We start from the raw sequence: 25,516 nt of genomic DNA, 5'->3' as shown, positions 1-25,516 counted from the left end.
ACTTTGAGGGGGTCATGGAAGTGTAGGGCTTGGATTTCACCCTACTGTGATTTGATCACCATCTGAAAAGCAGCCAAGTATGTGATAAGTTTCTAAGAGATCTTGTGGATCAGTTTGAAGGAAGGCCCAATGATTTTTTTACATGATTTTTGACAGAATTACCTAGAGTTCATGTGGAGGAGATGGCCTCATGTTTAGTGGCAAAAAAATTTCAATTGTCTCTTGGTTTTCCTTAATGACTGGAGATCTGAAAAATGGAATCGCTTTTGCCGATACATATGCGTAGGAACAGAAGTCCGTTCCCTTCTTTGAAAGTTGTCCCTCTGTCTGTTTTTGTTTTTCTGGTATACTTGTTTGCTTTTTCCTGAGCAAACTCAACAACTTTGAATTTGGCGATGGTGCACAACCCTATTGATTTGCTCCATCTTCAGAGCACTAGTTTGTGTTTGAAAGGGATTTGTCGAAGAAGAATATAATGCTAAATCCCTCCCCAATACATGAGTTTTTATATACTTTTCAGTACAAGCACCAACTTAACACACCTAATAGAAACCATTTAGATAGATCATTGCATGTGGGCGGCATTCTCAGGAGAAAGACACCTTGGACTTTCAGAAAAGATTAAAGAAATTTAACTTTTAGTCTCAACACTGAGTTGACTACTTGTGAATCCTGGGTTGGAGCTACAAAGCATGAGTGAGGCTAAATACGTCTGAAGCGACACCACTTGCATGACAATGGATACCATGGGCTAATAAAATGGATTTGGCTAGCATGGCTATAATGAAAGTACATGCAAACGGGTTCTCAGTGTATGCCAAAGTGTACCCCACCTACACTGGAGGATGGCTAGTCATTCTTCATCAGACGTAAGAAAGACTGATGAAGCCTTATTGTATTTTTTGCATGCGCAGATCTTTTGTCTAGTATACCCGGGACAGGATCTATGGAACTTCCTTGGTGAAAATCTGTTCAGTTGGATCCATCTGCCTTTACCACTCATTTCCTTTAAGAACAGGTTCTGTTAGAGATGGTGGTGTAGGTCTTAGAATCAGTAATTGTTTATGGTATGGCACCTGGGTGGCTAGTAGCAATTATTTTGCAAAACTCCAGAGTGGGCCCATCTATGGGATTACATAATTAGCCCTTTGGAACTATGGTTCAGCATCGTAGGATCTTCATTGATTGTCAAAAACGCTAGGGTAAATTCCCCACTGCTTGCTTGGACCTCAGAGCACTTTTCATAGATGTATAATCCATTGAAGCATCACTCAGGATGTTTGATGTCCATCGGTCTTTATGGCGAGCAGTACCCTGCAGTAACCTACTGGGTCAAAATATCTTCCTGAAAATCCACTGATGAACCCTAATGAGCAGTTCCAAGCATGCATTGCTGCATCTGTTGTGCAAGAAATGTGTAAAACATATGATAAAGAAGGAAAGAAAATGCAGCCTGATAGGTTTACATTGAAAGATGAGGAAAAACACCCATTCTCTTTGTGTCCAAGAATTTCCCTACCCCTAATGTACTGTATTGACAGTTGCCTGGCGGAATCATTTATTTTTCAGTTCCTGTGAGTAGGATCTCAGAGTACATATGAGGCACCACACCTGTTATTTTTTTTTATTTTTTTTTTTTACAAAAAATTGATAACAAAACTTATTCTGATTCACTCAACGTCTTTAACATCATTCTTTCAAGCAAAGTTACTTTTTAAAAATGTTTTGTGACAGATTTTCACCTCAGAAACGTCTTCTCTTTTTGGTAAATGTCCCTCCTGTAGGAAGAAAAAGGATGCCTCTGATCTCTGCCAGATCTGTGTGGTCGGTCTGTCTGCCTGACTGTGACATCTGCAAAGATATGTCCAAAAGAATTTTAAAAGACAGAAAAGGGCATCAGATATGGAGGATTGAGGCACGGCATTTAAGTGGAAGATGTTGCAGTAGGAAGGAAAGGAAGAAGGAAAGGCTGGAGAAGTCATCCTCATGCTTTTTCTGAAAGACTGCCTGCTTCCACCATCTCTCCATCTAAGGATTGATAGCTTATATTATAGTTGGAATGATTTCATAGCCCATAGCATCATTTTTGCACTACCTTATGCTACACATCACCCATCTGATGCATTAAATAGAGGCTGTAGAAAGGCGCCGCCTGCCCCATTATAACAATCTTGGGCAATGTGTAGTGTGTACACATGGATGTGAAGTTGGACTTCTCCCAGTTAATATCTTCATCATCCAGTGAACTGAATGTTTTTGCTGTGCACTGCATAGTATAAAAATGGATCAGGCAATCCTAATCACTCCCCCTTCACTAAACCACAGAAGCTCCCAGTCCACACATCTAATTTTCTAGCTTGCGACATGTAATAAGTGAGATAGAACATAAGTTGTTCTTCAGCAGATAAGGGCAGTGTGGCAGAAGTACCATCTTTAGGTATGTGACCCATTATGGACAGGAGTAAGTTCTTTCAAAAGTCCCTAGAGTGATGTAAGCCTTCCACCACCTAGCCATATTCTGGACTTTTGGGTCGCAGGGTCAGTAGTGACCCAGATGCCCAAGTATCTAAAACGCCTCTTTTCCAGTCTAGTCCTTGGTCCGGGAAGGAGGCACCCCAGTCTGCTGCTCTCCCATCCAGGCAAATAGCCTAGATTTACACTTTCATTTGTTTTCAAACCTGACAGTGCACCAAATTTCTCTAGATCCACCAGTCAGTGGGTGTAGAAACCTGGCATTGCCTGTTTATTTGATGCAACTTTGACTGAAGTGCACTGGGTTCCTACTAACCAGGTCCCCAGTGCCAGTGGTCCTTCCTCTAAAACAAGACCCCTGTTCACTTTATCCCTAGGTGGCCATCCTTTGGCACCTCTGTAAGCCCCTAATAAATGGTACCTCTAGAACAGAGGTCTTCAAACTGGGGGGCGGGCCCCCCTATGGGGGCCTGAAGTGATCCCAGGGGGGGCCCCAGATTCTGGCCAAAATAAATATTATACAGATAACAGGCCTTTATTTTAAGCAGGAGGATGTTATTGCAGTTTTAAAAAGGTAACAGTACCTAACTGCAATGTTTAAATAGGTTTAGACATATTTAAACATTGCCATGTTTATAAAATAATTGTGAAAAATTCTGAGGGGGGCCCAATGATTTTTATTTTTCAACTGGGGGGGCGCGGCATTAAATAGTTTGGAGACCTCTGCTCTAGAACCTAGGGCATAGGTACTAAAGAGCATCCCTAAGAGCTGCATCATAACATAACTGTAAGGCACCCAGCAGAAACTCATACAGACTACCACAGCAGGCTGTGTGACAAGGTGCTCCAAAAAGTGAAAACGCGACATAGCACACACTTGTGTGTGCCATGTCTCCTAACTCTGCCTGTAATAATTGTGAGTCCCCCTCTACATCAGGCATTACAGCCCTAAGGCAAGGTACATTATATTACAGGTGAGGGCATATCTGCATGAGCAGATATGCCCCTGCTATGCCTTTGTCAATTATTAGACATAGTAAGTGTAAGGAAATGCCTCCTTGGCATGGTTACCCCCTGACTTTTAGCCTTTGCTGATGCCAAGTTATGATTTGAAAGTGTGCTGGGACCCTGCTAACCAGGCCCCAGCACCAGTGTTCTTTCCCTAAACTGTACCTTTGTCTCCACAATTGGCGCAACCATGGCACCCAGGTAAGTCCCTTGTAACTGGTACCTCTGGTACCAAGGGCCCTGATGCCAGGGAAGGTCTCTAAGGGCTGCAGAATGTCTTATGCCACCCTGCGGACCCCTCACTCAGCACAGACACACTGCTTGCCAGCTTGTGTGTGCTGGTGGGGAGAAAATGACTAAGTCGACATGGCACTCCCCTCAGAGTGCCATGCCAACCTCACACTGCCTGTGGCATAGGTAAGTCACCCCTCTAGCAGGCCTTACAGCCCTAAGGCAGGGTGCACTATACCACAGGTGAGGGCATATGTGGATGAGCACTATGCCCCTACAGTGTCTGAACAAAACCTTAGAAATTGTAAGTGCAGGGTAGCCATAAGAGTATATGGTCTGGGAGTCTGTCAAACACAAACTCCACAGCACCATAATGGCTACACTGAAAACTGGGAAGTTTGGTATCAAATATCTCAGCACAATAAATGCACACTGATGCCAGTGTACACTTTATTGTGAAATACACCCAGAGGGCATCTTAGAGATGCCCCCTGAAAACCTACCCGACTTACAGTGGGCTGACTAGTTTTTGCAAGCCTGCCACACACCAGACATGTTGCTGGCCACATGGGGAGAGTGCCTTTGTCACACTGTGGCCAGTAACAAAGCCTGTACTGGGTGGAGGTGCTTCACACCTCCCCCTGCAGGAACTGTAACACCTGGCGGTGAGCCTCAAAGGCTCACCCCCTTTGGTACAGCGCCACAGGGCATCCCAGCTAGTGGAGATGCCCGCCCCTCTGGCCACTGCCCCCACTTTTGGCGGCAAGGCTGGAGGAAATAATGAGGAAAACAAGGAGGAGCCACTCCCCAGTCAGGAGAGCCCCTAAGGTGTCCTGAGCTGAGGGGACTCTGACTTTTAGAAATCCTCCATCTTGCAGATGGAGGATTCTCCCAATAGGATTAGGGATGTGCTCCCCCCTCCCCACAGGGAGGAGGCTCAAAGAGGGTGTAGCCACCCTCAGGGCCAGTAGCCATTGGCTACTGCCCTCCCAGACCTAAACACCCCCCTAAATTGAGTATTTAGGTGCTCCCAGAACCGAGGAAGATAGATTCCTGCAACCTAAAGAAGAAGAAGGACTGCAGACCTGAAGCCCTGAAGTGAAGACGGAGAGGACAACTGATTTGGCCCCAGCCCCACCGGCCTGTCTCCCTTCTTCGAGGAAATCTGCACCAGCGACGCATCCAACAGGGTCCAGCGACCGCTGAAGCCTCAGAGGACTACCCTGCATCTAAAGGACCAAGAAGCTCCCGAGAACAGCGGCCCTGTTCAAGAAATTGCAACTTTCTGCAACAAAGAAGCAACTTTTAAAGACCACACGTTTCCTGCCGGAAGCGTAAGACTTTCTACTCTGCACCCAACGCCCCCGGCTCGACCAGTGGAAAACTAACACTACAGGGAGGACTCCCCGGCGACCGTGAGCCTGTGAGTAGCCAGAGTTGACCCCCCTGAGCCCCCACAGCGACGCCTGCAGAGGAAATCCAGAGGCTCCCCCTGACAGCGACTGCCTGCTTCAAGGAACCCGACGCCTGGAAAGCACACTGCACCCGCAACCCCCAGGACCTGAAGGAACCGAACTCCAGTGCAGGAGCGACCCTCTGTCTAGCCCAGGTGGTGGCTACCCCAAGAAGCCCCCCGTGCCTGCCTGCATCGTTGAAGAGACCCCCGGGTCTCCCCATTGATTCCTATTGAAAACCCAATGCCTGTTTGCACTCTGCACCCGGCCGCCCCTGTGCAGCTGAGGATGTACTTTCTGTGCTTGCTTGTCCTCCCCAACCCCCCCGTGCCATACAAAACCACCCTGGTTTGCCATCCGAAGTCGCGGGTACTTACCTGCTGGCAGACTGGAATAGGGGCACCCCTATTTCCATTGAAGCCTATGTGTTTTGGGCACCACTTTGACCTCTGCACCTGACCGGCCCTGAGCTGCTGGTGTGGTAACTTTGGGGTTTTCTTGAACCCCCAACGTGGTTCACCCGAGGTGGAATGAAAGGCAGCGTCTTAGTGACTGGACCAATCCCCATTTACTTACACATTTTACCTGATGCTGAACTACACCCGGCCGCCTCAAGTGACCTGTTGGTGTGGCCTAGGACTCAGCCCTGTACTCACCAGTACGGTGCAGGGTCCAGAAGATTGTTCCTGTAGGTTGCTGTGAAGAATCTGTTTGCCATGTATGTTTTCTTTCCCATAGAGTAACATTGCAGCTTCAGAAACAGGCACTGTCAACTGTAAAGATTCATTACTCGAAAAGTACTCACCTGATTCTGTAAAAGTACATGTTATTTTTTTTAATTGGTGTCTGATTTTTTTGAGTGTGATATCTCACCACCTAGGTGTGTGCTTTACATGCTTAGCACTACCCTCTGATATGCCTAACTGCTCCCTCACACTACCACAAAAGAGAGCATTCGGGATGTCATTTGCCTGTGTGGCACGTCGCCTACCACTGCACGTGCAAGGTGTAAATCACCCCTAGGGCAGGATGCATAAGGACACACGTGAGGGCATTTATGCATGAGCAGATATGCCCCTGCTATGTCTCTGTCAATTCTTAGATATAGTACAGGGAAGCCATTTTTCAATACATGTGCTGAACAATGGTCACTACGAGTTTCCCAGCTGCATGGTGGCTTCTCTGAACCCAGGGATGTTTGGCATCAAACATCTCAGATAAATTAACCCTCACGGATTACAGTGAGGGATTTATTAATAAATGCACCCCGAGGGCACCTTACAAGTGCCCCCTGAAAACCTACCAGCTAGTAGTGTGTTAACTGACTGGTCCTGGGTGCTTCTGCAGGCTTTCCGTTTTCCATTTGTTGGTATTCGGTTTAGAACAAGGGCAGCCAGAGAGCCAGCGTGTTTAATCCCGGGACTGAAGCCGTAGCAGCAGGGATAAATCTGAGCTTGCGCCGTTAACTACCCTTTACAAAACGCTTTGCGAGGGTCGATAAAGAGTATGAATGCGAGCAAAACAAGGCTTTTGCAAGTATTGTGTGTAGGAAGTTGGCTCTGTATGTGCTATTTCAAAGTAAGGAATAGCATGCACAGAGTCAAGGGTTCCCCTTAGAGGTAAAATAGTGGTAAAAAGAGATAATACTAATGCTCTATTTTGTGGTAGTGTGGTCGAGCAGTAGGCTTATCCAAGGAGTAGTGTTAAGCATTTGTTGTACATACACATAGACAATAAATGAGGTACACACACTCAGAGACAAATCCAGCCAATAGGTTTTGTATAGAAAAATATCTTTTCTTAGTTTATTTTAAGAACCACAGGTTCAAATTTAACATGTAATATCTTGTTTGAAAGGTATTGCAGGTAAGTACATTAGGAACTTTGAATTATTTCAATTGCATGTATACTTTTCAAGTTATTCACAAATAGCTATTTTAAAAGTGGACACAGTGCAATTTTCACAGTTCCTGGGGGAGGTAAGTATTTGTTAGTTTTACCAGGTAAGTAAGACACTTACAGGGTTCAGTTCTTGGTCCAAGATAGCCCACCGTTGGGGGTTCAGAGCAACCCCAAAGTTACCACACCAGCAGCTCAGGGCCGGTCAGGTGCAGAGTTCAAAGTGGTGCCCAAAACGCATAGGCTCCAATGGAGAGAAGGGGGTGCCCCGGTTCCAGTCTGCCAGCAGGTAAGTACCCGCGTCTTCGGAGGGCAGACCAGGGGGGTTTTGTAGGGCACCGGGGGACACACAAGCCCACACAGAAATTTCACCCTCAGCGGCGCGGGGGCGGCCGGGTGCAGTGTTAGAACAAGCGTCGGGTTCGCAATGGAAGTCAATGAGAGATCAAGGGATCTCTTCAGTGCTGCAGGCAGGCAAGGGGGGCTTCCTCGGGGAAACCTCCACTTGGGCAAGGGAGAGGGACTCCTGGGGGTCACTTCTGCAGTGAAAGTCCGGTCCTTCAGGTCCTGGGGGCTGCGGGTGCAGGGTCTTTTCCAGGCGTCGGGACTTAGGTTTCAGAGAGTCGCGGTCAGGGGAAGCCTCGGGATTCCCTCTGCAGGCGGCGCTGTGTGGGCTCAGGGGGGACAGGTTTTGGTACTCACAGTCGTAGAGTAGTCCGGGGGTCCTCCCTGAGGTGTTGGTTCTCCACCAGCCGAGTCGGGGTCGCCGGGTGCAGTGTTGCAAGTCTCACGCTTCTTGCGGGGAGTTGCAGGGTTCTTTAAAGCTGCTTCTGGAAACAAAGTTGCAGTCTTTTTGGAGCAGGTCCGCTGTCCTCGGGAGTTTCTTGTCGTCGTCGGAGCAGGGCAGTCCTCAGAGGATTCAGAGGTCGCTGGTCCCTTTGGAAGGCGTCGCTGGAGCAGAGTTCTTTGGAAGGCAGGAGACAGGCCGGTGAGTTTCTGGAGCCAAGGCAGTTGTTGTCTTCTGGTCTTCCTCTGCAGGGGTTTTCAGCTAGGCAGTCCTTCTTGTTGTTGTTGCAGGAATCTAATTTCTAGGTTCAGGGAGAGCCCTTAAATACTAAATTTAAGGGCGTGTTTAGGTCTGGGGGGTTAGTAGCCAATGGCTACTAGCCCTGAGGGTGAGTACACCCTCTTTGTGCCTCCTCCCAAGGGGAGGGGGTCACATCCCTAATCCTATTGGGGGAATCCTCCATCTGCAAGATGGAGGATTTCTAAAAGTTAGAGTCACTTCAGCTCAGGACACCTTAGGGGCTGTCCTGACTGGCCAGTGGTGACTCCTTGTTTTTCTCATTATCTCTCCTGGACTTGCCGCCAAAAGTGGGGGCTGGGTCCAGGAGGCGGGTATCTCCACTAGCTGGAGTGCCCTGGGGCATTGTAACACGAAGCTTGAGCCTTTGAAGCTCACTGCTAGGTGTTACAGTTCCTGCAGGGGGGAGGTGTGAAGCACCTCCGCCCAGAGCAGGCTTTGTTTCTGTCCTCAGAGAGCACAAAGGCTCTCACCGCATGAGGTCAGACACTCGTCTCTCAGCAGCAGGCTGGCACAGACCAGTCAGTCCTGCACTGAACAATTGGGTAAAATACAGGGGGTATCTCTAAGATGCCCTCTGTGTGCATTTTTTAATAAATCCAACACTGGCATCAGTGTGGGTTTATTATTCTGAGAAGTTTGATACTAAACTTCCCAGTATTCAGTGTAGCAATTATGGAGCTGTGGAGTTCGTTTTTGACAGACTCCCAGCCCATATACTCTTATGGCTACCCTGCACTTACAATGTCTAAGGTTTTGCTTAGACACTGTAGGGGCATAGTGCTCATGCACATATGCCCTCACCTGTGGTATAGTGCACCCTGCCTTAGGGCTGTAAGGCCTACTAGAGGGGTGACTTACCTATGCCACAGGCAGTGGGAGGTTGGCATGGCACCCTGAGGGGAGTGCCATGTCGACTTAGTCATTTTCTCCCCATCAGCACACACAAGCTGGCAAGCAGTGTGTCTGTGCTGAGTGAGGGGTCCCTAGGGTGGCATAAGACATGCTGCAGCCCTTAGAGACCTTCCCTGGCATCAGGGCCCTTGGTACCAGGGGTACCAGTTACAAGGGACTTACCTAGGTGCCAGGGTTGTGCCAATTGTGGAAACAATGGTACATTTTAGGTGAAAGAACACTGGTGCTGGGGCCTGGTTAGCAGGGTCCCAGCACACTTCTCAGTCAAGTCAGCATCAGTATCAGGCAAAAAGTGGGGGGTAACTGCAACAGGGAGCCATTTCTTTACAAATGCCCCCCCCCAGCCCACAGGCCAGGAGACTCAGCCAAAGCTGGGAGAGTCTTCCTAGTCTGTCAGGCGAGGAAGAGTAGAGGAAATAGGCTGGTTTGTTGCAGGGCCTACTCTGCCTTACATCCTCCTGTTCAGGTCATTCCCTCTGGGGAACTGACCCACTTCCACAGTGATAGGACCTAGTCTGAACTGCCTCTTGTCTGTGCTTTTTATGTCTTCACCCATTCTCTCTATTTTGGGGTTAGAGGTATCCACCTCTGCTAATCTTATCTTAGCCAGGGTCACCCCTAGCTTACCCAAAGAGGTTACCCAGAGCTGGAGTAACCCCACCATGACCAACAGGTTCAGGGGGCCTAACTTGCTATTTGGCATGGGGTCAGACCACCATGCCAAGGGTAGTGCAGCCATAAAGGCTAACACCCAGCAGAGGCCACTGACAGCTATCAGGGCCCAGAACCACACCTTTAGCTCTTCACCTACAAGGGAAGGGGCTAAGTTACATGCTTCTTTGGGTTCAGGGTGCCTGTCTGCTGTATTAGAGTGGGGGGTTACCACATCTTGTAGTAAACACCCTTCTTCCACTCTTTCTTCTGTTAGCTGAGGAGCCACCCACTCAGGCTTAACAGTTGCCTGACTAGCCAGGACTTCTTGTGGGTCAGGTTGGACTTTATCAGAGCCACTTTTGGAGTTCTCCCCTACTGGAGCAGAATCTCCTTGGCTTGCTGGAACCTTGGCTAAAGGTTGTCCACCTTTCCTACTCTGTTTCCTTTTCTTTTTCTTCTGGGGCCTACTTGCATTTACTGCAGAGGCAGGCACTCCAGAATCCTTGGGAGAGGACTGGCACTGGACCAGTTCCTCTCTTGGGCTCTGACTAACCTCTGGGTAGTCATTTCCAAGGAGACAATCAAGGGGGAGGTCTGTACTGACTACCACCCTTCTCCAGCTAAAAGTCCCACCCACGTCTATGGGCACAAAAGCCACAGGCCTATCAGTGACCCTGTCTGGGCTAACTCTTACTCTGGCCATCTCACCTGGGATGTACTGGTTTGAGAACACCAGCCTGTCATGCACAATAGTGTGACTGGCACAAGTGTCTCTCAGGGCAGTGGCTGGGATTCCATTCACCAGTAGGTGGTGGAAGTGTCTACTTCCCTCTGGAATCTCCAACTCACCTGTTGGGCCCTTTTTCCAGTTGAAGGCTATGAAGACCTCCTCATCTGAGGAGTCATCTCCAATGGCTACACTGGTTACCCCTGGGATTTTGCTAGGGGGTTTGTTTTTGGGAAAAGAAGTGTCCTTGGTGTGGTGCCCTGTCTGTTTACAGTTATGGCACCATGCCTTAGTGGCATCCCAGCTCTTACCCTGGTACCCACCTTTGTTTTGGGTTGTGTCTCTGGGCCCACCCACCTGGTCTGGCTTTTGGGGGCCTACAGGGGACTCTTTTTCTTTGTTTCTAGTGTCACCCACTTTCTCCTGGGGAGGCTTTGTAACCCCTTTCTTTTGGTCACCCCCAGTGGAAGTTTTGGTTACCCTAGTCTTGACCCAGTGGTCTGCCTTCTTTCCCAATTCTTGGGGAGAAATTGGACCTAGGTCTACCAGATACTGATGCAACTTTTCATTGAAGCAGTTACTTAAAATGTGTTCTTTCATAAACAAATTATAAAGCCCAACATAGTCATGCACTTCATTTCCAGTTACCCAACCATCCAGTGTTTTCACTGAGTAGTCAACATAATCAACCCAGGTCTGGCTCGAGGATTTTTGAGCCCCCCTGAATCTAATCCTATACTCCTCAGTGGAGAATCCAAATCCCTCAATCAGGGTACCCTTCATGAGGTCATAAGATTCTGCATCTTTTTTAGAGAGTGTGAGGAGTCTATCCCTACACTTTCCTGTGAACATTTCCCAAAGGAGAGCACCCCAGTGAGATTTGTTCACTTTTCTGGTTTCACAAGCCCTCTCAAAAGCTGTGAACCATTTGGTGATGTCATCACCATCTTCATATTTTGTTACAATCCCTTTGGGGATTTTCAACATGTCAGGAGAATCTCTGACCCTATTTATGTTGCTGCCACCATTGATGGGTCCTAGGCCCATCTCTTGTCTTTCCCTTTCTATGGCTAGGATCTGTATTTCCAAAGCCAATCTTTTGGCCATCCTGGCTAACTGGATGTCCTCTTCACTGGAGTTATCCTCAGTGATTTCAGAGTTGTTGGTCCCTCCTGTGAGGGAACCAGCATCTCTGACTATTATTTGTGGAGTCAGGGCTTGAGAAGCCCTGTTCTCCCTAGATAGGACTGGTGGGGGGGAATCACCCTCCAAGTCACTATCATCATCCTCTGTGTTGCCATCCTCAGAGGGGTTGGCTCTTTCAAACTCTGCCAACAGCTCCTGGAGCTGTAGTTTGGAAGGTCTGGAGCCCATTGCTATTTTCTTTAGTTTACAGAGTGACCTTAGCTCTCTCATCTGTAGATGGAGGTAAGGTGTGGTGTCGAGTTCCACCACATTCACATCTGTATTAGACATTATGCTTCTAAAAGTTGGAATACTTTTTAAGAAACTAAAACTAGTTCTAGACTCTAATTCAAACTTTTACCAAACTTTTAAACTCTAAAAGAAAATGCTAACAGGGACTAACACAAGGCCCTAGCAGGACTTTTAAGAATTTAGAAAACTTTTCAAATTGCAAAAATCAATTTCTAATGACAATTTTGGAATTTGTCGTGTGATCAGGTATTGGCTGAGTAGTCCAGCAAATGCAAAGTCTTGTACCCCACCGCTGATCCACCAATGTAGGAAGTTGGCTCTGTATGTGCTATTTCAAAGTAAGGAATAGCATGCACAGAGTCCAAGGGTTCCCCTTAGAGGTAAAATAGTGGTAAAAAGAGATAATACTAATGCTCTATTTTGTGGTAGTGTGGTCGAGCAGTAGGCTTATCCAAGGAGTAGTGTTAAGCATTTGTTGTACATACACATAGACAATAAATGAGGTACACACACTCAGAGACAAATCCAGCCAATAGGTTTTGTATAGAAAAATATCTTTTCTTAGTTTATTTTAAGAACCACAGGTTCAAATTTAACATGTAATATCTTGTTTGAAAGGTATTGCAGGTAAGTACATTAGGAACTTTGAATTATTTCAATTGCATGTATACTTTTCAAGTTATTCACAAATAGCTATTTTAAAAGTGGACACTTAGTGCAATTTTCACAGTTCCTGGGGGAGGTAAGTATTTGTTAGTTTTACCAGGTGTAAGGAAATGCCTCCTTGGCATGGTTACCCCCTGACTTTTTGCCTTTGCTGATGCTATGTTTTGAATTGAAAGTGTGCTGAGGCCTGCTAACCAGGCCCCAGCACCAGTGTTCTTTCCCTAACCTGTACTTTTGATTCCACAATTGGCACACCCTGGCACCCAGATAAGTCCCTTGTAACTGGTACCTCTGGTACCAAGGGCCCTGATGCCAGGGAAGGTCTCTAAGGGCTGCAGCATGTATTATGCCACCCTAGAGACCCCTCACCCAGCCCAGACACACTGCTTACCAGCTTGTGTGTGCTAGTGAGAACAAAATGAGTAAGTCGACATGGCACTCCCCTCAGGGTGCCATGCCAGCCTCTCACTGCCTATGCAGTATAGGTAAGACACCCCTCTAGCAGGCCTTCCAGCCCTAAGGCAGGGTGCACTATACCATGGGTGAGGGTACCAGTGCATGAGCACTGTGCCCCTACAGTGTCTAAGCAAAACCTTAGACATTGTAAGTGCAGGGTAGCCATAAGAGTATATGGTCTGGGAGTCTGTTTTACACGAACTCCACAGCACCATAATGGCTACACTGAAAACTGGGAAGTTTGGTATCAAACTTCTCAGCACAATAAATGCACACTGATGCCAGTGTACATTTTATTGTAAAATACACCACAGAGGGCACCTTAGAGGTGCCCCCTGAAACTTAACCGACTATCTGTGTAGGCTGACTGGTTCCAGCAGCCTGCCACACTAGAGACATGTTGCTGGCCTCATGGGGAGAGTGCCTTTGTCACTCTGAGGCCAGTAACAAAGCCTGCACTGGGTGGAGATGCTAACACCTCCCCCAGGCAGGAGCTGTAACACCTGGCGGTGAGCCTCAAAGGCTCACCCCTTTGTCACAGCACCGCAGGACACTCCAGCTAGTGGAGTTGCCCGCCCCCTCCGGCCCCGGTCCCCACTTTTGGCGGCAAGGCCGGAGAAAATGATGAGAATAACAAGGAGGAGTCACTGGCCAGTCAGGACAGCCCCTAAGGTGTCCTGAGCTGAGGTGACTCTAACTTTTAGAAATCCTCCATCTTGCAGATGGAGGATTCCCCCAATAGGATTAGGGATGTGACCCCCTCCCCTTGGGAGGAGGCACAAAGAGGGTGTACTCACCCTCAGGGCTAGTAGCCATTGGCTACTAACCCCCCAGACCTAAACACGCCCTTAAATTTAGTATTTAAGGGCTCTCCCTGAACCTAGAAACTAGATTCCTGCAACTACAAGAAGGACTGCCTAGCTGAAAACCCCTGCAGAGGAAGACCAGAAGACAACAACTGCCTTGGCTCCAGAAACTCACCGGCCTGTCTCCTGCCTTCCAAAGAACTCTGCTCCAGCGACGCCTTCCAAAGGGACCAGCGACCTCTGAATCCTCTGAGGACTGCCCTGCTTCGACGACGACAAGAAACTCCCGAGGACAGCGGACCTGCTCCAAAAAGACTGCAACTTTATCCAAAGGAGCAGCTTTAAAGACCCCTGCAATCTCCCCGCAAGAAGCGTGAGACTTGCAACACTGCACCCGGCGACCCCGACTCGGCTGGTGGAGAACCAACACCTCAGGGAGGACCCCCGGACTACTCTACGACTGTGAGTACCAAAACCTGTCCCCCCTGAGCCCCCACAGCGCCGCCTGCAGAGGGAATCCCGAGGCTTCCCCTGACCGCGACTCTCTGAGTCTCCGAGGAAGCCCCCCCCTTTCCTGCCTGCAGCGCTGAAGAGATCCCTTGATCTCTCATTGACTTCCATTGCGAACCCGACGCTTGTTCTAACACTGCACCCGGCCGCCCCCACTTACAGGGTTCAGTTCTTGGTCCAAGGTAGCCCACCGTTGGGGGTTCAGAGCAACCCCAAAGTTACCACACCAGCAGCTCAGGGCCGGTCAGGTGCAGAGTTCAAAGTGGTGCCCAAAACGCATAGGCTCCAATGGAGAGAAGGGGGTGCCCCGGTTCCAGTCTGCCAGCAGGTAAGTACCCGCGTCTTCGGAGGGCAGACCAGGGGGGTTTTGTAGGGCACCGGGGGGGACACAAGCCCACACAGAAATTTCACCCTCAGCGGCGCGGGGGCGGCCGGGTGCAGTGTTAGAACAAGCGTCGGGTTCGCAATGGAAGTCAATGAGAGATCAAGGGATCTCTTCAGCGCTGCAGGCAGGCAAGGGGGGACTTCCTCGGGGAAACCTCCACTTGGGCAAGGGAGAGGGACTCCTGGGGGTCACTTCTGCAGTGAAAGTCCGGTCCTTCAGGTCCTGGGGGCTGCGGGTGCAGGGTCTTTTCCAGGCGTCGGGACTTAGGATTCAGAGAGTCGCGGTCAGGGGAAGCCTCGGGATTCCCTCTGCAGGCGGCGCTGTGGGGGCTCAGGGGGGACAGGTTTTGGTACTCACAGTCGGAGAGTAGTCCGGGGGTCCTCCCTGAGGTGTTGGTTCTCCACCAGCCGAGTCGGGGTCGCCGGGTGCAGTGTTGCAAGTCTCACGCTTCTTGCGGGGAGATTGCAGGGTTCTTTAAAGCTGCTCCTTTGGATAAAGTTGCAGTCTTTTTGGAGCAGGTCCGCTGTCCTCGGGAGTTTCTTGTCGTCGTCGGAGCAGGGCAGTCCTCAGAGGATTCAGAGGTCGCTGGTCCCTTTGGAAGGCGTCGCTGGAGCAGAGTTCTTTGGAAGGCAGGAGACAGGCCGGTGAGTTTCTGGAGCCAAGGCAGTTGTTGTCTTCTGGTCTTCCTCTGCAGGGGTTTTCAGCTAGGCAGTCCTTCTTCTTGTTGTTGCAGGAATCTAATTTCTAGGTTCAGGGAGAGCCCTTAAATACTAAATTTAAGGGCGTGTTTAGGTCTGGGGGGTTAGTAGCCAATGGCTACTAGCCCGGAGGGTGAGTACACCCTCTTTGTGCCTCCTCCCAAGGGGAGGGGGTCACATCCCTAATCCTATTGGGGGAATCCTCCATCTGCAAGATGGAGGATTTCTAAAAGTTAGAGTCACTTCAGCTCAGGACACCTTAGGGGCTGTCCTGACTGGCCAGTGACTCCTCCTTGTTTTTCTCATTATCTCTCCTTGACTTGCCGCCAAAAGTGGGGGCTGGGTCCAGGAGGCGGGCATCTCCACTAGCTGGAGTGCCCTGGGGCATTGTAACACGAAGCTTGAGCCTTTGAAGCTCACTGCTAGGTGTTACAGTTCCTGCAGGGGGGAGGTGTGAAGCACCTCCACCCAGAGCAGGCTTTGTTTCTGTCCTCAGAGAGCACAAAGGCTCTCACCGCATGAGGTCAGACACTCGTCTCTCAGCAGCAGGCTGGCACAGACCAGTCAGTCCTGCACTGAACAATTGGGTAAAATACAGGGGGTATCTCTAAGATGCCCTCTGTGTGCATTTTTTAATAAATCCAACACTGGCATCAGTGTGGGTTTATTATTCTGAGACGTTTGATACTAAACTTCCCAGTATTCAGTGTAGCCATTATAGAGCTGTGGAGTTCGTTTTTGACAGACTCCCAGCCCATATACTCTTTTGGCTACCCTGCACTTACAATGTCTAAGGTTTTGCTTAGACACTGTAGGGGCATAGTGCTCATGCACATATGCCCTCACCTGTGGTATAGTGCACCCTGCCTTAGGGCTGTAAGGCCTACTAGAGGGGTGACTTACCTATGCCACAGGCAGTGGGAGGTTGGCATGGCACCCTGAGGGGAGTGCCATGTCGACTTAGTCATTTTCTCCCCATCAGCACACACAAGCTGGCAAGCAGTGTGTCTGTGCTGAGTGAGGGGTCCCTAGGGTGGCATAAGACATGCTGCAGCCCTTAGAGACCTTCCCTGGCATCAGGGCCCTTGGTACCAGGGGTACCAGTTACAAGGGACTTACCTAGGTGCCAGGGTTGTGCCAATTGTGGAAACAATGGTACATTTTAGGTGAAAGAACACTGGTGATGGGGCCTGGTTAGCAGGGTCCCAGCACACTTCTCAGTCAAGTCAGCATCAGTATCAGGCAAAAAGTGGGGGGTAACTGCAACAGGGAGCCATTTCTTTACATTGTGTATAGAAAGCTGGCTTTGTATATACTCTATCAAAATGAGATATAGGCCCTCAACATGACCCTGGCGGTCTCACAGCCGATGGGCTGGCGGTGAAGACCGCCATAATGAGTGTGCCGGGTTGGTCTCTGCCAACCTACCACAACCTCGTTCAGACCGCCAGGGCGGTTGGACCCGTCAGGCCCGAGAGAAGTATCCCCGACTCAGCAGTCCAATGAAGACCGCCATTGGTACTTTGAGCCAGCTTTCCACCGGGGATTCCGCTGCGGGAGCACCGCCACAAAATCCCTGGTGGAAAAGCTACTGGTGACAGGGAATTTCTTCCCAGTCACTGGCAGGTGACTACAATCCCCGCTCTCCCCTGCAAGCACAATACCCTGACCCCACTCCCCCTCTTGCATACCAGAACCCCCCTCTCTTCTTCAGTTACAGCGCCCCCTCGCATACACGTACACAGACACCCACACACACCTTGCATACTCATTCACGCACCTCGCATACACTCATACACTGACATACATACATGCATACACTCACAAGCATTCATACATGCACTCACAAGCATTCATACATGCACTCACTTCAACATACACACGCATACACACATACATTCACACATACATTCACACATACATTCACACATAAATACACACATTCACACACGCATACATGCACCCACGCGGACAACACCCACTCACACATGCACACACAACACTTCCTAATCTCCCCGCCTCCATCGGACACCTGGCGTGTCATGTCCAGCAAGGTGGTTGTCCAGAAGGGAACGGGAACAGGGGCTTCCACTGCCGGCAGGGCCGTCCCATCAGGACAACGCCAGGTCGTATTACTGCTCGTAATACTGCTGGTAGACTCCTTTTGGCAGGGCAGAGCCAGTGGTGGAACCGCCCATGCGCCTCCGCCTGCCAGCACGACTACGCCAGGATTTCTACCCAAAATGTGCCAGAAATTCTGCAGTACTTGTAACATGGTGGGCGGAAAACTTTGGCGGTCTTTCAAAAATACTGCAAGAATCAAAATGAGGGCCATAGTGTGCACAGAGTCCAGCAGACCTCCTGGAGGCTTAACCGAGGTTAAAGTAGATAATACTAATGTTCCCTTTTGTGGTAGTGTGGTCGAGCAGTTAGGCTTATCCAAGGGTAGTGCATAGCATTTGTTGTATTCACAGAGGCAATAAATGAAGCACACAAACAGTGACTAACTCCAGGCTAGTGGTTTACATATAGCAAAAAATATATTTTGTTACTTTTTTTCTAGATAGCAGGTAAATACATTTGCAAGTAAGCATATGTATTAACACCACTTGGTTTCAATTTGGCAAGTTAAACGGTTTTCAAGTAAATACCAGTAATCTGTTTTAAAAGCTGACACACTGCAATTTTGAAACACAGTTATAGGGGGTAAGAAAAGTTAGTACAATTTCCACCAAACACCCTCAGTGATGCAGGGACGGCAGGGTGCAAACTCAGCCTCAGGCTCCCAACATCATTGGCAGTCCATAACATCAGTCAAATCGGTCTTGCAGATCATACAGAAGGGATATTCCCTCCCATCCAGTCTTTCCCTCCGTTTATACCCTTGTTAAACGAACGGCTGATGGAGAATCACAGTCTAGCTCTGCAAGTAAGTTATGTCTCTCTTGGCCAAGGGAGCCATAGAAAAGGTCCCAATATCGGAAGTAGGCAGTGGTTGTTACTCCCGCTACTTTCTGTTACTCAAAAGGAACAAGAGTCTTTGACCAATTCTAGATTTGTGGGCCGTCAATCTCTTCCTCAAAAAGGAGAAATTCAAATGTTCATTTTGGCTCAGGTCTTGTCTGCCCTAGACCAAGGAGGCTGGATGGTAGCGTTGGACTTGCAGGATGCGTATTTTCACATCCCCATCCTGCGTCGCCACAGGCGTTACTTGTGTTTCAAGGTGGGCCATGAGCACTTTGTTTACTGTGCTCCACTTCGGTCTTACCAGTGCCTCTCGGGTGTTCACCAAAGTTATGGCGGTGGTAGCAGCTCATCTGAGCAGGTTAGGGGTTTTAGTCCACCCCCAACTGCGACAACTGGCTATGGAAGGCTCCTTCGCCCCAGGCTGTTGACACCCAACTTCAGACTAAGGTGAAACTCCTGTATTCGCTTGGGTTCTCTACACACGTGCTGAGGTTACACCTGACTCCCTCTCAGAAGCTCCTCTTCATTGGATCTGTTCTGGACACACTGCAGTTTCAGGTTTATCCTCCTGATCAGCGAGTCCAGGATATTCACGTTATGGTTCCCATGTTTCAGCCTCTATCCTGGATTTCGGTGAGACAGACTGAGGCTGTTGGGCCTCATGGCCTCCTGCATCCTGTTAGTCAAATATGCCAGATGGTATGAGGGCTCTGCAGTGGGACCTGAAGTTCCAATGGGCACAGCATCAGGGGAATCTCACCGACACAGAACCTGCAAAAGATCTAAAGTGGTGAATAGTGAACTGCTATTGGGTTAGAGGCAGGCTCCTCTCCCTTCCCCTACCAGATTTTACAGTAGTGACAGATGTCTGACTTCTGGGATGGGGCGGCCATCTGGGAGAGTTGGAGATCAGAGGCCTCTAGTTGCACGTGGAGTCCAGACTCCATATCAACTTACTGGAGCTCCTGCGATTCAACTAGCACTGAAAGCATTTCTTCCTCTTGTAAAAGGGAAGATGGTACAGGTGTTCACGGATAACACCACCACAATGTAGTACTGCAACAAGCAGGGTGGTATGGGTTTGCGGATGCTTTGTCAAGAGACCCTGCTTATCTGGACATGGCTGGAACAGCAGCACATAACCCTGGTGGTTCAACACCTAGCAGGTTCTCTGATTGCCAGGGCAGACGGACTCCGCTGTCGATGCCTAGCGGATAACAAGTGGTGTCTCCACCTGGAGGTGGCACAAGGACTCTTTCAGCAGTTGGGAGAGCCTTGGTTAGATCTTTTCACCTCCTCAGATAATGCGCAATGTCTGCAGTATTGCGGTCGGCAGTATTGCGCGTTGGAGATTTTAAGGCAGCACTCGCACAGTGACTCATCGCAAGTGGAGTTCAGGGCTCCTGTATGCCTTTCCGCCCGTACCACTTCTGCCCAGAGTTCTCAAGAAAATCAAGAACTACCGGGCCCAAGTAATCCTTGTGGCTCCAAACTGGGCACGGAGAGTCTGGTAACCCCAGCTTCTGAAAATGAGCATCGATCCTCCGATCAGACTGCCCCTTCGAGAAGATCTTCTGTCACAGTAGCAGGGGGAAGGTTCTCCATCTGAACCTGTCAACGCTGCACCTTCATGCGTGGAGATTGAGCAGGGGACACTTGACAGCCTTCAAACTTTCTCCCGAAGTCTGTAAATTAATTCTGACAGGCTGGTGTACCTCCACTAAGATGGGATACGCCTGCCATTGGAAACACTTTGTAAATTATTGTACAGAAAGATCTATTGATCCTCTTTCTGCTTCTCTCTCTGACTTTCTCCTCTTTATCTTATCCCTTGACCAGCAGGGTTCTACCTTGGGCACTCTCAAAGGTTATTTTTCCGCCTCATCGGCGTTCTTTTGGCTGCCTGATCAGCCTTCATTATGCAAATCACATATTGTACATAGATTTCTCAAAGGGCTTGTACATACATTTCTCCCTACGCCCTTTGTTATGCCTCAGTGGGACTTAAATCTAGTTCACATTTCTCATGTGTGCTCCCTTTGAGCCATTACATAACTGTCCTCTCCAGCTGCTCACCATCAAGACAGCCTTCTTAATGGCAATAACATCTGCCAGGAGGATGAGTGAGATGCAGGCTTTCTCATCTAAGCCGCCATATCTCACCGTGTTCCTGGACAAGTTGGTTCTTGGAACTCGTGCCAAGGTGGTGACCCCATTTCACCTGGGTCAAAATATGACCCTGACCACCTTCTTTGCTCCCCCTCATTCCTCTAAAGAAGAGCAGCGACTCCACCTGCTGGACCCAAAAAGAATGTTGCAGTTCTACCTTGACAGTACAAAAGAGTTCTGGGTGGATGACCAACTCTCTGTTGGGTACGTGGGAGCAAAGAAGGGCCGGGCAATGCAGATACTAACCATTTCACGCTGGTTCGTTTTCTGCATTAAGATCTGCAACGCACTGGTCAAAAAGTAGCCTCCTGAGGGCTTGAGGGCTCATTCCGCCAGGGGCAAGGCTGCTACCACTGCGCTAGCATGAGATGTTCCAGTCCTGGATATCTGTCAGGCAGCAACATGGGCATTATTGCACATGTTTGCAGGACACTACTGCTTGGACAGTCAGGTTCGCCAACACTGACAATTTGCCTCTTCGGTCTTGTAGGACTTTTTAGTGTGAAGATCTGTCCACAGCCCACCGCCAGGATGTTATGGCCTGGGTACCTGTTCTAAGGTAAGGAATTTTCAGCTAGAAGTCTCTGTCAGATGAACAAGTTACTTACCTTTAGTAATGCAATGTCTGGTAGAGACTCTAGCTGCAGATTCCTTACACCCACCCATGCCTCCCCCTTTTGCGGACACATCAGAGATTGTCCCTTTCAGGGCCCTAGTTTTTGCACAGACAAACTGTTAGTAATTTCCATGGCTCTGTGCTTCTGGTGTGGAATTTAATAGAAAAGGAACTGATGTATGTGTGCCTGGGTGGCGCCTTTATAGGCGAGAGTGACTTCATAGATGGCTCAAACGATGCCATGTGGATCCGAGCACCGCCACCCAACGGCACGCACAAGGTTTTTGCCAAGCTGACGCCAGGAAATTCCATGCCAAGGAATAGTTAGATAGTCTCACCAGATAATGCGTTACCGAAGGTAAGTAACTTGTTCGTGATGCACTATACTCATTAGGCAGTCAGTGTGCTATAGAGAAGAATCAGTCCATCACAGGGCTGACTTCTTCTGCTTTCTCCTTAAAGTCTTACCACTGGTAGAGCAGATCATGTAGATTTCCAGTCGAGGGTGTGCAGCAGGAGCCCCTCCTCCATAGGCTGATTAGCTGGAGTATCGTGGGACAGAGTCCCCTTACAAGCCCCCTGCTAACCTGGGCTCTGCAAAGCAACATAGCACAAAAAGCGTCCATATAATTGGTAACGGATACTGTATTTCAACAGCCTCATGTTGATGAATCAACTCAAGCAGTCACTCGCATAGTTTCCCATCCAAACCCACCTTAAGTGCAGACACATCACTACACCAATGTGTGCAGTCCCAAGTGGATGAACAAGAACTTCTATTTGAAATGCTTTTGAAAAAAATGCAAATTTATGATTTTAAGGCAGAGTTCAATATGGTAGAGTGATCAGCAAAAAATTGCGTCTTGTAATATGTCTGTTATAAGACGTATCAGGGCTATAATAGAGTTTGTGTTACAGGAATTGTGCTCAAATTATAGACTCCATTTATTATATACGTCACTCCAAAGAAAAAACCAGGGAAGTGTGTATGAAATCTGGAGCGCACATTTTTACAGTAAATTCACCTGAAATCTTGATAAAAGCCTCATGATCTCTCTATGCTACTGAACTAATTATTAGTATTTTTGAAACCTTGTTTGTGGTTTTATTTGTATGCAATAATGAAATCTCATAAAGTCATCTATTCTGCTTTAATTTTTTTCAGTAAGATAATGTAAATATATAATAATAAACAAAGTCTGTTTAACAATTAAATGCATCTGTCATAAAATGCGTTTTTTTGTCAATCTCTGTATGGGGTCATTATTTTCTTTGTTAGGGGAAGCAAAAGCTAACGCACCGTGTGTTATATTCATTGACGAATTGGATTCTGTCGGTGGAAAGCGAATCGAATCTCCAATGCATCCTTATTCAAGACAGACCATAAACCAACTGCTTGCTGAAATGGATGGGTAAATAACATTAGTTTTTTTTATTTTTATCTATGAATATTTACCATGCTTAATTTAGAGCAGAACTGGAATTGAATGATGTTTGTTTTTTAGAAAATAGACTTCTCATGTTGTTTAAATGTTAACTTTCTCAAAGCAGATATTCTAGAGGAGAAGCCCAAACAATCCAAGACAAAAGGAATTTTATTACCACCTATATAATCAAAATAATCCAAATATCCATATTGATTACTTTTCAATTCAACACCTAATTTCACTAGAATGGTTACCTTTACATCCTAAATTCCAGGGTATCGATAACAAAAGAACAGATTCCACTCAATTGATCATGTACGAGCAACCTAGTTTATTTCAATAATCATTTTGAGGGGAATAGGCTAGAGCCCTATTTTTGCATGCCCATTTAAATTCCACACATACCAGAATTCTGAGTACTGAGGTAAAAACAAACTCCCAAAATCTTCTCCAGGTAAATTTCAAAGGTCAAACCTATTGAAATTTACTGGGGAAAAATGTCCAGTCAGCACTAGCACATGCAGATTTGCTGCACTAAACAACCAAACCTGCATGTAATGCTCCGTTTTGGTGGGCAAAACTCAGAATCGATGATAACTAGTACACCGATTACATTTTTCACATCTCAATGTCCGATTTTGTAGGGTGTGACAATTATTGCACCTGACACCAGGAGACTCCTAATATTGGCCTAGATCTTATTGTTTCGGACCCTGCTACAAATGGGGTCTGTAGTTGGTAGTCAGTTTACACCCTGTCCAAGAGGGGACCCTGACTCTAGTCAGGCTAAGGGAGTCACACACCTAAAATATCCTTTCCTCACCCCCTTGGTAGCTTGGTGCGAGCAGTAAGGCTTATGTCAGAGGCAATGTGTAAAATATATATATATAGACATACATGCATACATCCCTGTCCACCCACGCCCCCCACCCACCTCTTTCGTAAATTCATAAAAATGTTACTAGACATGCAGGTCTAGTAACTTAAATATTCTACTCGACCTAACTGTAATGTACTTGACACATAAACGGGTCTCAGATTGTGTGATCTAGGCAAATAGTTTACAGAGTCGCCTTTTTCTTAATTCTCACATATGATTGCACCTTCAAATATGTGAGCTCAGTTTCTCCAGTATTGGATCTTTCATAGATTCACATGCTTGAATCATCCCCGTCGTCGAGGTGGGAGTCTCACGTTAACTTCAAATACATATAGCGTTAAGTGCAACACACTGGGCCTTTATGGCCCAAATAGGCACTTTTATAGCCTATCCATGTTATTTTATCAAAAGGAACCAAACTTGAGCTACAGCCACTCAGGTGTCAAGAGCCTCTAGAATACTCCCAACAGAGGCTGTTTCCCTCAGATTTTCGACTGCACTTCGTGTGAAGGGAGTCTCCCTAAGCTCTGCTCAGTTTAGTCATCTGACAGGATTATTTTCTCTCAGAGAACCCAGCTTTGCAGTGGACAATATGTCCCAACAGACTAAGTAAGACTTTTCAGAGACTGTGGCATTTGTGGGAAGAAAAGACTGCATATTGATAATCCCCACAAGAAATGCATCTACTGCCTGCATCCAGATCACACGGTAAGAGACTGTAAGATCTGTCGCACCTTCAGTCACAAAACAATCAAGGACCGTGAGGGTAGGCTTTTGTTGTGGCTCCAAAAGCAGAAGGCCATGGAAAATCCCTTTGGATGAGAGTGAAGCCTCATCTCACACTTCTCACTCTTTGAAAGACCTGGAGAGAAGGCAAAACTGCCTACAGAGCCTCCAAGAAAGGTGACTATAAAGACAAAATATATTTCTGTGGAGAAACATAAGTGCCAGGAGAGTGCTACCTCGGGATCAGAGACCCGCTAAAGACTCTGAAAGTTTCACTCAGAGCCTACACCTTTGGGGAAAAAAGGCACCCTGAAGAAGTGCCTCTCTGTCCCTCTCACCGGAAAAGGACCTGGTAAGATTCTTCTCAGATGGTGCCAAAAAAAGGCCTGTCGATGACGACCGTGTCTATGGTCACTGCGACGACCGTAACGTCAACGTTTACTACAGCGGTGTCCCCAGTGATCGTTACGTTGTCACCACGTTCAACGACAATCATTAACGCCAAGATCTATAAGAAGGCATCGACGACGACGGCGTAGTCGGCGACAGAAGCCTCGTTGTTCCATCCGTCGACTACGGCACCGTCGAGGACATTGTCGTCGGGAGATTTTATGGTGCAACAGGACTCTGCAAGATTCCACCCTCTTTCTTTCATCACCATGGGGGAAAAAACATCTCCAATTCTTCCGAGGCATACCTCCCCGAGCAAGGTGTTGCCGTACCCTCCTCAGCATCTCCTGGATGATGATGATGACATTTATTCTCAGGAGGAGAGAATGTTTGGTGCAGCCAATAGTCCGTCGCAACTACATGTAAAATGTCAGGACCTGGATGAGGAGGATGAAGGGCAGGAACAGCCCACCCATTCGTCTGCTGTACTCCAACAGGATCCATCATACCCTGCATTTGAGACGAAGGCTTCCTTTCCCATGCCTAGATAGTTAGTGTCAGACCTCCAGGGTATGTTGAAAGATTATTAGCGAAGGTTTACACCATCGATGCTGATGACTCCATCCAGGCCCTACAACCCTCCGATACCTCTGCAAACCCCTGTTACCAGTCACCTGGGCACGCCACACAGAAGCATCCAGTTTGTCATCAACCACAGGATGATCATATCTCTACAGATGAGGAGAGAGAAGAAGGGGTTGTATATGTTTCAATGAAGGGACCCGGAGGTCACTCTAGCGGTGCAGGCAGGCACAGGGGGGGCTTCTCAGGACAGCTACCACCTGGACTAGGCAGAGGGTTGCCTGGGGTTCACTCCTGCGCTAAAGTTCGGTTCCTGGGGGCTACGGGTGCAGTGCTGGTTCCAGGCGTCGGGTCCCT

The 25,516-nt window shown here is 48.2% G+C and overlaps 1 protein-coding gene across 1 annotated transcript in view; it reads left to right on the top strand.

The window, feature by feature from the left end:
• Positions 1 to 25,516, top strand: part of YME1L1 (YME1 like 1 ATPase) — a 665,597-nt gene that overhangs the window by 244,972 nt on the left and 395,109 nt on the right. Inside the window, exon 11 of the mRNA XM_069211321.1 lies at positions 22,434 to 22,566. Coding sequence (XP_069067422.1) covers positions 22,434 to 22,566 — 133 coding nt within the window. The remainder of the gene's footprint in view (positions 1 to 22,433; positions 22,567 to 25,516) is intronic.

The sequence above is a fragment of the Pleurodeles waltl genome, chromosome 10 (genome assembly GCF_031143425.1).
Source record: "Pleurodeles waltl isolate 20211129_DDA chromosome 10, aPleWal1.hap1.20221129, whole genome shotgun sequence".
NCBI lineage: Eukaryota > Metazoa > Chordata > Amphibia > Caudata > Salamandridae > Pleurodeles > Pleurodeles waltl.
This window is presented reverse-complemented; position numbering and strand designations above follow the sequence as displayed.